This window comes from Aquarana catesbeiana, linkage group LG08 (assembly GCF_042186555.1).
Source record: "Aquarana catesbeiana isolate 2022-GZ linkage group LG08, ASM4218655v1, whole genome shotgun sequence".
Classification (NCBI taxonomy): domain Eukaryota; kingdom Metazoa; phylum Chordata; class Amphibia; order Anura; family Ranidae; genus Aquarana; species Aquarana catesbeiana.
This window is the reverse complement of record NC_133331.1, coordinates 51976470-51988836: the sequence shown is the minus strand read 5'-3', so window position 1 is coordinate 51988836 and position 12367 is coordinate 51976470. Positions and strand designations below refer to the sequence as shown.

The window sequence follows — 12367 nt, the reverse complement described above, 5'->3', positions numbered from 1 at the left end:
CACACTGGAGCGGTGCGCTAGCAGAACGGGAAAAAAAGTCCTGCTAGCAGCATCTTCGGAGCGGTGTAGACACCGCTCCTTCACCGCTCCTGCCCATTGAAATCAATAGGACAGCGGGCTATACCGCCGGCAAAGCGCCTCTGCAGAGGTGCTTTGTGGTGGTTTTGAACCCTTTCTCGGCCGCTGGCGGGGGGGTAAAACCGCTCCCGCTAGCAGCCGAATACCGACAGTAAAGCGCCGCTAACAATAGCGGCGCTTTACCGCCGACGCTGCCCCCGCCCCAGTGTGAAAGGGGCTTTAGAGACTGACATCCACACATCACAACATTTTTATATTTGCATAACTCCTATTTGCATCAGGATTGATTGCTCTTAAGGGGTGTACTGTACATGGAGCTATGTACAGCACTCTGCTGGCCCCTCCCATCAGCCATGACATTTGAGAAGCACAAAGACCCAGTGATGATATCACTGGGTCTAAAATAAGGTATGTAATGAAAATAGGTTTTATTTTTAAAGGATAAGTGCACTTATCAGTTTGGCTCCTTTGCCCTGACCTAACTGAACCCACCTTCCCCCACCGTTGATGCATACTCCCACAATCCAATGCTTGCAGCCTCTAGGGTTTGTTTACATCCTGGCCACACCTGAACTTTATAGCCCAATTGACCTCTATGGGGTTGTCTTCTTTTGTCCCTCGCCTCAGGACACAACCTGATAGAAGTCTAGGGGCCTGTAATACTCGGGCGTGGCAAAGATGGTAACCAAAACCAGTTAGATTGAGGTAGCTATGCATCTTTAGAGGGAGGGGGGAGGTTAGGTAAGGTCAGCACAATGGGGCAAAAAGAACAAGTGCTCTCTTTTTTTTTTTTTCAGTGTTTTTGTTAAGCCCCGTGCACATGGACCAAATGCCAGGCGACATCAGTTAGTTCAATAAAAATTGTCTGACTTTCAAGCTATATCAGTAGGGGAAAGTTATTGTAACTGGAGCAGATGGTATTTGGGGCAGCTGCGTGTGGCGACCAATTGGCTTCTGGCTTCATCTAGTTCAGTTAAGGTTCAAAAATGAAAGATAGAATCTGATTGGCTGCCATGCACGGCTGCTCCAGAGTCTAGCCACTCGGGTTTTGATAAATTCCCCTCAACGTGTTCAATCGGGGGCCTAATTGCATGTGTTTTTATTTCTTTCCCCAGTGTAACCTGATTGGGTGGCAATTTTGTACAACTGTTGCATGTAATTGTTCATGTTAAAAGATCCCCCAAAGACATCACAGCGGGTTGGCTTGGTGGAAATAAGCCCATACAGGCTGCCAAATGTATTAGATTATTTGTATAAAAAGCCAAAGTGCCTTTAGTACAAAACAAACCAAAGATATTTTTCACTGTTTTCATTGTACGTTTCTGAATGTGTTGTGTAAATGTTTAAGCAGCTGTAAAGGAATGAAAACCCTAAAAAAACAAAAACAAACGTCCGACATTCGGCCGTGTGTATACCAACGGCTGAGAGTTCTGATCGGAGTGTTCTGGCCGGGAGGGGGGGCATCCCACCGTCTAAACACAACAGCTCAGCAGGGTAGATCCGGGTAGATCGCTGGGCTCACCGGAAAAAAAACTGTGTGTACCAGGCTTAGAATTATATTCCATAAATTTAAACTTTACGCAATTAAGGAAAGCTTTCAGATGTTAGAATGTGTAAACTAAAGATGCACAGTCATCCAAAAATAAGTACGTAACAATATATTGTATTGTCCAATATGCTGACATTTAAAAAAATAGAACATACTCAGCAACAGTTTTTCCCGCAGTTTGAAAATATCCATCTCTATAAAATTTGACTGACCATAAAGGAAGAAAGAAAAAAGCATTGGAAAGATAGGAATGTGAGACCTGGAAACCTCTAAGTGCACTATTTGCTAAAGTGGTCTTTTACTTTAAAATTGTGTTGGCATGTTCTTGAGGAGGAAAGCAGAAAGGCCAAATATAAGCAGATTAAAGGATAAGTTCACTTTTTCTAAAAAAAAAAAAAAAATGCACATTTTTATGCAGGTAAAAAAAAAAAATTGCATTTTTTTTTTTGGAGCCTGTAAAACATTGCCCCAGACAGCAGATCGTTGATGCCATGCAGGTCTCCTTGAGATCAGTCAGTGTATCTGTGTGTTTACATCCCATATGGGCACGCAGATAAAATCTGACAGGAAGAAATCCATGAACTACCCCAGCATAGTTGTAGTGCATTGAGAACTACAAGCCGACAACTGCAAAGGATGTCGGGGATTGTAGTTCATTCATATATAGAGCTGTGTGAATGAATGACGTGGCCATGTGGGCGGAGCCCCACACAGGCCGCACTGATTTTAAAAAGTGACAGCTAGTACGGGAAGGATTGGGCAGTGGCTGCAGCATTGGGAACATGTTACGAGTTTCAACCTAAAAACAGGTGGAACATGTAACATGTTCCCAAAGGTGAACTTATCCGTTAAGCTTTAAGGGCCGGTTCCCACTGGTGGGATGTCTGAGATCAGATGGGATTCATACCGCACTGCAGTGCAAATCGCATGCAATCTCTGTGTGATGCGATTTTAGCCATACAGATAGTATGGCTGAATTTGTGTCAAACTCGCACAGGACCCGTTTTTTGGTCTGCAGCAGAATCTGATCACATGGGTGTTCACACCCATGCGATCCGATTCCTGTCCGAGTTTGCAGATCGCGCTGCGATCTGCAAACTGATTTGGGGGTGTCATTAACTTTTAACTGACACTCCCAGCACTTTGCATAGGGCAGTATGAACTGCTGCCGGGAGACATGCGATGCGGGAACCCGCAGTGGATTCGCAGGGTTCCCGCATGGCAGCAGTGTGAACCGGCCCTTGGTGTTGAAGCTAAAGTAAGGATAATGGCTTTAAAATCCATCAATAGCCACTCCACTATTCCTGTCCTGGCCAATTCCATTCCCAATTGCTCTTCCTGTTCAGTTTTTAGGACAGAGTTCAGTCCTGTCTGCACTGTTAATAGGAAAAATTAACATGACGGTCAGGTTAGGCTAAGGACAGGTATCAGAGGACAGTTGGATGTTTTATTATTATTATACAGGATTTATATAGCGCCAACAGTTTACGCAGCACTTTACAATATAATGTTTAGTACAATCCTGAAGGTCCAGCTTTAGTCATAATGTGAATATTTGGGTCAAATGAGAATTTCCTGTAAAGTGGGAGGTAAGAGCTTGTAAACACCCGCAATTTGTAAAGGAGTAATGACTGGATATGGTTGTCTAACATGTCCTGGGTATTTCCCAACATCTGTCCGAATAGTGAACCTGTCAGATTAGCTAACGGAAGTGATGTTCTGTCAGCTGCGCATGCATTCCACTGCTACCAGGTTTGCTAATCTGACAAAACACCTGCAGTCAGAAGAAGGCAGCAGCGGACATCTTACTACACCCAGCTACATCTTGAATTTCGGAGTAATTTTAGCAATAAAGTGAGCGTATATAAATACAGTATATTGACATGCGTGATGCTGTTTTGATCTTACATTTTGAAAGAAGCTGGATACCAGCAGTAGGAAGGTGGCGGAGGCCGTGTTGGTACACCCTGCACTGCTCTGCGCTAAACCTTTAAACATCCAAACGGCATCACAGATGTCAATATACTATATTTATTTATTTATTTATATACGCTCACAATGCATGCGCAGCTGACAGAAAGTCACTTCCATTAGATAATCTGGCGGGTTCGCTATTCTGACAGAGCACCAGGGTGTCTGCAAGTTTCCTGTAGACATGAGAATGTTGCCCAATCCAACCACACAGAATCTGCCTGCCGGGGAAATCCTCTCACATCTCCTTTATACTTTCAATTCAGTCATCAAATCCCTTTGAGCAGCAGAAAAGTTTGCAGCATATCATTATTTTGCTATTTCAGATAGTTTTAGAAGAATATTTATTTGTAAAGTGTAAGTAAAGATTATACTGCTAGTTGAATGACTTATCAGCACAGATGCAGAAATCCTCTTTATTGTGACAGGAAGGTCTGCAATCATTATTATACGGTCTGTCAGATTGTTATCGGAGAACAAAAATTTCTTTGCGCTTAGAGAAAGAGAGGCTTGTGTTGCCTGGAACTGTTTGAATCAGTTTTAAAAAACACAGATTTCATTTCCTGAAAGTTAAGCAATAACAGTGGAGATTTCCTTTCATTGTACAGAGTAAGCAGAAAATAAAACAATGCAGAATCAAAGATAAGAATTCTCATATCGTACGTTGTATGTTTTTGTTTTGTGTAACGTGCCGCTTTTTTTTCTGCCAGTGTCCACCGGGCATGAAACAGCAAGTCCTAATGTTCTACACTAAGCTCCTCGGGAGGATTAAACAACCTTTGCTGCCGCATATTAATGTCCACCGACCAGTACAGGTACATCCAGCAACTCCAACACCTTGTGTTTATCAGTGTACTCGACACCACAGAGCCTGTCACATCAGTTTGCACCAGAGGAGCTTACACTCCAATGTCCACACCACAGTCAACACGCTATTATTATTATTATACATTTATATAGCTCTAACATATTCCACCATGCTGTGCAGAGAACGCTGAACCAGTTACATCAGTCTTTGAACCAGAGGAGCTTATACCCTACCACAATTGCACACTATTATTATTATTCTTTTATATATAGTTCTGACATATTCCATGGTGCTGTACAGAGAAGATTGCGCAACAGCAGTCTACACCAGAGGAGCTTGCACTCTAATGCCCTACCACAGGCAAACATTTTTATAATGATTATAATACATTTATATAGTTCTGACATTATTCCGCAGTGCTGTACAGAGAATCCTTAGCTATTTAGATTAGTCTCTGCACTAGAGGCGCTTACACTCAAATGTCCCACCACAGTTACACACTGTTATACATTTTTATAGCTCTAACATATTCTACGATGCTGCACAAAGAACGCTGATCTAGTTGCATAAGCCTTTGAACCAGAGGAACTTACACTCTAGTGCCCCTATACAGGCAATCCTTTTTATAATTCTTATAATACAATTATATAGCTCTGACATATTCTGCAGTGCTGTACAGAGAATCATGAGCCATTCACATCAGTCTTTGCACCAGAGGAGCTTACACTTTAATGTCCTATCACAGTCACACACTGTTATACATTTTTATAGCTCTGGCATATGCCACAGTTCTGTACAAAGAACACAGGGAGTCGCAACATCTCTACACCAGAGGAGCTTGCACTTACCCACCACAGTCATACACATATACATTTCGGTAGCTCAGACATATTCCACTATGGAGTACAGATAGCTTTTACCTGTTTGTTAGCATCTTAATTTTACTGTTATATCGGACCATTTAGACTTTGACATCAGGTGTATTTTCTCTCTGTAGAAGCTGATCCGTCTGTGCGGAGAGGTGTTGGCCAATCCAACAGAGAACGAAGAGATCCAGTTCTTGTGTATTGTGTGCGCCAAACTAAAACAAGACCCATATCTGGTCAACTTCTTCCTGGAGGTCAGTTCCAGTGTCACCTGTACCATTATTTCTAATATTTGTTGAACTATGAACTGTCTAAAGTGCACTAAATGGTTCATTAACAACGTTATGTCATTGTAGGGTGCATAAGGTCCATACAGTAATATCTCAGCAGAAACATGACGTGTTACATAACCCCCTATGCTTTTCTATTCCATTCTAACAGTCATGCGAGAGCTCTGGCCCTGTTTTTTTACCTTAGGGCAACATTGACTTATGGCATGTTCTCTTAGGTTCCACCATGTGTTTTTCTCTTCAGCTTTCTTTGCTTCTAAGGCCCAAGTAAGCCTGGGAGGAAGGAAGTTGCTGGAAGTACTGCCAAGCAGTGTCAAATTTTTCTATAGGCTGACAACTCATGGACATTATAGAAAACATCAGCATGACCAGATAGGATTGTAGTCCAAGGGGAGGGTGTGACAACATCACTGCAATTTCAGCCACGGCCTTGCAGCTTGTTGGACCTCTCCAGGATATGACATTTACTCAAACGTGACAGGATCAGGACATTTTTCCTGTATGCTATGCGCTGCGCTGTACATCTCAATGCATTAAGATAGCTGGAGTTCAGCCAGTGGACATGTAGCTGCTTCCGCTCTCCTTCACCATCAGTGTTTCTGACCTGGGAGAAGGGTTAATATTTGCCCAGAGATGGGATTTCAGTTCATCACATAAAACCAGCTTGTTTCAGGGGAAGGGTCTACCACGTCTTAAAGTAGAGCTATAGGCAATACTTTTTTCCCATTTTGGATAGAGTAAAGGAGGGTTATAACCACTGTCATTATGTTTTTTCTTTTTGTACCATCAGTGTCCCATTGGAAAGATTTCCCTTCGCTTCCTGTCCCATAGCCAAAACAGGGAGTAAGAGGAAATCCCTGGGAATTCCTTGGGGCCCCTCAGGTCACCATTGAAAGATTTCCCCAAAATGTGGGATTTTCTTTAACTTTCAGATTTAATGATAATGGTAAACGGGACAAATAGAGAGGATGAATCTCCCTAATGGACACATAGACAGCAATAAAAACCTAATAAGTGTTCTAATCCATCTCCACTCTATCCAAAGCTAATAAAATAATCTTGCTTTTAGTTATACTTTTGAATGTAGAAGTCAACAAGATAAAAAAAATGACAGTTCATGTACAGTTAATGATATTAATTAAAAATGGTGTCTTATCTGGTAAAAACTTCTAAATTTGTCTTCATTAAGTATATATAGTTTTTAAGTTTTGTTAGTTTAGTTATATAACATATAATTAGCTCACATAATATGATGCATGTAATCGTAAAGTTTATATAATTAATACCAATGGGTAAAAAGTGCAGATTACCAACTTTGAACAAATAATTGGTTTTTGAGAAAAATGTTTGGGGGGGTTTAGCAGGGGTGAGGTGGGGGGCAGTAAGCAGAAGTTGGGGTGGGGTAATCAGAGGGGAGGCGAGACAAAGGAACTACCAAGTACGATGAACGTTTGTAGTAGGCGCTCCTAACATCTGTTTATTGTATTCTGAATGTTTTTCAGAATAAGGTGAAGCCCCTTCCAACAGTTGGATCTTCAAACAGCCTCGGAGGACTTGTTGGGGGTGGCATTGTGGAAGTACCTGCTAATGACACAGGGCAGTCTCCTCCACTCGACCCCAGTGTTGGAGCAGAGGCAGATGGGATTCAGAATGTACCAGCAGCCCCTGCCAGTGTTAGCTCTACAGATGACGTGGCTGAAAGCGGAGTATCAGCCAAACATGTACAGCAGGACTATAACCTGGTGAATTCCTTACTCAACCTGACCAAGAGCCCGGTGAGTGATAAAACCCACTGAGAGTATTTCCAGAGCCTCGGAGAACATGGTGTTTTATATGCTGTGCGCTCTCATCCCCCAGGACGGCCGGATTGCGGTGAAAGCCTGCGAGGGCCTCATGTTGTTGGTGAGCCTGCCGGAAGCGGCTGCCGCCCAGTGCCTTACACAGAACACCAGTTTATGTGAGCTGCTCACCAACCGGCTGACCTCCTTATACCGTGCTCTGCCTCAGTCTATCGACCCTCTGGATATTGAGACTGTGGAGGGGATTAACTGGGGGTAAAGATGTGCTTTTCTCTACTATTATTTTATTGTGGGCACAGAGGCAGATTGTTGTTTTTTTTTACTTTCCTCTATCTCCATTTTCCTCCTTTTCCCTATCTTTTTTTATGGGAACCTCCCTGTCAGGATCTGAAACCAGGGTTTCTACTGTGTCTTGCTGTGGCTCTTCCTACTAAGCCACCTGAAGATCTGGATAGTTCATTGCTTGATCTCTTGGTCAATCTTTATTGATACCCAGTTTCTTGCGGAGTCTTAAATTTCTAGCCCCTCCCCTGAAATTATTATATTATTATTATTATTATAAAGCATTTATATAGCGCCAATAATGTGCGCAGTGCTTTACAACATGAGGGCTGATAGAACAGTTAAAATACAAATTCAATACTGGAGGAAATAGCCCTGTTCGTTAGAGTTTACAATCTAAAATCCCTATGTAAGCCATGCCTCTATACTTTGGTAGATCATTCTGTCACGATGTGGGATCAGCCTCTGAGTCAAGTAGCTGAAGCAACAGACAAATTCTTGGTTATAAAGAGCCAGGTTCAATACACAAGTAGAGGTAGCTGTATGTGGGCAAGGCAGAAGCACATTCAGAGATCAAGCCAAAGTCATTAGCCAGAGATTAGCCGGATTTGACATGTAGAACGATGAAAAGTAATCAGTAAATCAGCAGCCAAAGTTCAGGAATTATATAGCCATAAATAAAAATGCAGTGTACCACTAGCAACAAAGAACAAGATACTCGCATAAGCACAGTAATTTGGCACATGAGACATGCAGAGGTATGACTTCATTAGTTCAGAGTTTAGCAAGACATTCGATATTGAAGACTGACCAAGAGATTAGGCACAACAATCTATGCAAGAGCTTCAGATGGCTGAATAGGAAGAGCCATTGCCTGGCACAGCAAAAACCCTGGCCTTGGATCTTGGCACTCCCTCTCTCCAATATTATATATATATATATATATATATATATATATATATATATATATATATATATATATATATATATATATATATATATATATATATTGATAAGAAACGTCTGGATCTAAGCTGCACACGCCGCAGAAAGAAAACTGCAACAATGTGTTCAACAAACTGATCTCTAATTGTATTGTAGCTCCAAATGATTCTCACTGATCACTTAATTGTTAGTGACCTTGTGAAAAGAATGTTCACACGGGTCCATCAGCTTCAAAAGATTTACACCACTTCACCTTGCAGTCTAGCTCTTTTTGCGATAAAATACAAAAGAAGAGAGAACAGTGCACCAGCATAGTGTTGAAACATCCAGATAAAAAAAAGTGTATAAAACCTTCTACATAGGGCATATAGGCAGACGGTTCTGACTCTTGATGCAGCCGCTCATGGTCATCAGTGCTAAGAACAGGCAGGGTAAGGATCCTGGGCCTGAGGCTTAAGTCACCTCTCATGAACTTTTGTTGGCTATTCTCATGGTGGAGGTTGTCAGAAGGCTCCACACTGCCCCTTTGTCTATCAGTGGCAACAGTCACTGGTGACATGTTTTGGTGACATTCCCCTTAAGCTCAGATTGTCCTATATACTTGGTTTTATACATGTGAGTGCAATGTGATTGGACAGTACAGGAGAAGTAGCAGGCTGATGAGCAGATTTCTCTCTCACTCTGATTTCTCCTATCAGCATGTTCTTTATTAGCACATGAGCACTGCAGCACAACAAACTGACTCCATGCTTACACTGATAATTGGGGTGGGGAAGGAAGTGGTGTGAGCTAATGGAGCCAGAAATTAGAATGTCGGTCCCATTGGAACACAGATTCACCTGTTGCAGGAAGCACTGTGGATATGTTTCCTGCTGGGTATGTCAGTTGTGGATGGTGCTGGTCTATGCTGGCTGCAGTGATCATCAGTTGATGGTTGGCTGTTTCTGCAACAGGTTTAAAGTATAACTAAAGGCAAAAAGTTTTTTAGTTTTGGATAAAATGGAGATAGATTAGAACACCTCTCGGTTCAGATTGCTGTCTGCGCACTCGTTAAAGTGGAGCTTCACCCAAGAAGGGACATTCTGCCTATTTGCACCCTGGTTTTGACAGGTACCCGCTCCTACTTCTGGCTCAGATCGCTGCGGCGGGCTGAGCAGGAATTTTGCTCCCCCCCCCCCCCACAGTCTTCTAGGACACATCACAGATCCCAGAAGACTACAGAGCCATTTACAAGGGGCAGCGTGACTCACGCATGCACAGTAGGAAACCGGCTATGAAGTAAGGAAACTTCGGACTTCCCTTACTTCAGATGGCTGCGCCTACACCAAAAGCCGATTAAACAATCGGCTCGGGTGAGAACATCGCTGGATCCCTGGACAGGCAAGTGTCCTTATGCTAAAAGTCAGCAGCTACAGTATTTGTAGCTGCTTACCTTTAATTTTTTTGAGGGAGGCTGGAGCTCCACTGTAAACAGATTCACCCCCTCTACTTGTCCTGTTTACTATTATCATTGAAAGTGAACGTAAAAGATCGGAGTGGGAGAAAAGCTGTTCAATTGGATATCTGCAGCGTACTCAAATCCATCAGCCAGAGTCAGGGCTAATGGTGTTGTCTCAGATTCTTTCCCAATATCAAATGGAACCAGACAGGGGTGCCCACTATCACCCTTGCTATTTGCTATATCACTAGAACCCTTCCTATGCCACGTGAGACTAAACCCAGATATCAAGGGGATTACACTACGGGACACCCAACATAAAGTGTCTGCATATGCAGATGATTTGATGTTCTCCATCACTAACCCAGCCATTTCCCTCCCAAACTTAATGAAAGAGTTCGAGATCTACGGACATCTTTCCAACCTAAGAATAAATTTTAACAAATCCGAAGCCATGGGAATAGGGATTCCACAAACCCAACTCGCACACTTTCAACATACCTTCCATTTCAAATGGACAGACAAAGCCCTGAAGTACCTAGGCACTTATATCCCTCCAAAACTCTCCCAGATTTTCAAACTCAACTTTCCACCCTTATTAAAAAATGTCCAAACGCTGCTCCACAGCTGGAAAAATGGCCTACACTCGTGGTTTGGACGCTGCAATATACTAAAAATGATGGTGCTGCCTAAATTCTTGTATCTACTACAAGCTTTACCTATTCACATACCCGCAAACTATTTCAGACAGGCACATTCACTATTTACAACCTTTTTATGGGCTGGGAAAAAGCCACGCCTCCCGAGAAAGACACTTTCACTACAAAAACAACACGGCGGTATGGCCATGCCAGAGATTAAAACATACTACCAAGCAGTACACCTGAGTAGACTAGTCGACTGGTGCAGGCACCAGGAAACAAAACTTTGGCCCCAAATAGAACAATCACAATCTGACATCCCACTGAATAGAGCCCCATGGAACGGCTCCACACTCCCTACACGAATACGATCTCACCCGTTAATTGGACCCACAACGAGCATCTGTACACGCCTAATATCACAAACATCTCTCTCTACTAAAAATTCATTATTGCGACCTATATTAGGCAACCCACAATTCACTCCAGGTATAATAGATCCTACATTCCGCACACTCAGAAACTCAGGGATGTACCAAGCTTCCCATTACAGCAATGGTGGAAGGTGGGCAACGCTGGCCGAACTATCAGACCCGAATGGTATACACCGACTGGACTTCCTGAGGGCAAGCCAGCTCGCACACTTCCTTAGCAGTTTGACCCCCCCAACTGTAACTGACCCTCCCCACACTACCTTTGAAGAAATTTGTATGGAAAGCGGTGTGTTACCGCACACGTTGTCTCTGACCTATAACATTATCATCACACCTCCTGAAGACTACCAACACCCCAGTTTTGACAAATGGGAAACGGACCTGAACTGCCACCTCACCCCACAAAAAAGAACACACATACTTCACTTCACCCATAAATCATCCATATGCACCAGATTCCAAGAAACCAATTACAAAATCTTTATGAGATGGTACAGAACACCGGCAATATTACAAAAAATTTTCCCCTAGACATCGAAACTATGCTGGAGATGTCAGCAGAGCACAGGCACACTAATACATATATTCTGGTCATGTCCACGTATAAGGCCTTTCTGGGGAAGGGTCCGGGAGATAATACAGAAATTCACTGATCGTAATGTCCCCGATGAACCGGCGTACTTCCTCCACCACGCCACCGATACACCTGCTCGGGTATACAAAAAATCAATTGTTCGACACCTACTAGATGCGGCTAAAATTTGCATCCCCCTCAAATGGAAATCCCCCGAGCCGCCCTCTATCGCCACCTGGCTTAAAAAGGTAGACGAAATTAGCACATTGGAAGATCTGATCCTCACAAGTCAGAACAGAGGTGAGACATACTCCAAAACTTGGCAGCTGTGGAACATATTTAAATACTCAGCAGGACAGGCCCTCCAGAGAGAAGAAACAGATATCTAGCCCATACCTGAAACTTATAGGCAGCTAAGTGATAGATTGGAAAGTAAATTTCACGGGACACTGTGAAGTCCCCTTGCTCGCAGACTCCTCCCTCCCCAACCCCCCCCCCCCCCCCCCTCCACTTTTCTCTTTTCTCTTCTTTCTTCTATACACTCTCTCTCCTATCTTAGCTCTACTGATCTATAGAAAATAAAAACAAGGAAGGGAACGGGGCACACAGAGGAACCATCAACAGACCCCACATTACTAACGCCATTGGACGAGCACACCATGACAATACCATGACCCGAAGACAATAAAGAG

The 12367-nt window shown here is 43.0% G+C and overlaps 2 protein-coding genes across 2 annotated transcripts in view; one reads left to right on the top strand and one right to left on the bottom strand.

Annotated features, from left to right (window-relative positions):
• LOC141105751 (uncharacterized) overlaps positions 1 to 12367 on the bottom strand; it is a 99477-nt gene that overhangs the window by 28276 nt on the left and 58834 nt on the right. The gene's annotated exons all lie outside the window — the stretch shown is intronic.
• LOC141105417 (FHF complex subunit HOOK interacting protein 2A-like) overlaps positions 1 to 12367 on the top strand; it is a 40276-nt gene that overhangs the window by 15265 nt on the left and 12644 nt on the right. The window contains exons 4-8 of the mRNA XM_073595280.1: positions 4309 to 4413; positions 5404 to 5526; positions 7065 to 7337; positions 7420 to 7616; positions 9898 to 9940. Coding sequence (XP_073451381.1) covers positions 4309 to 4413; positions 5404 to 5526; positions 7065 to 7337; positions 7420 to 7616; positions 9898 to 9940 — 741 coding nt within the window. The remainder of the gene's footprint in view (positions 1 to 4308; positions 4414 to 5403; positions 5527 to 7064; positions 7338 to 7419; positions 7617 to 9897; positions 9941 to 12367) is intronic.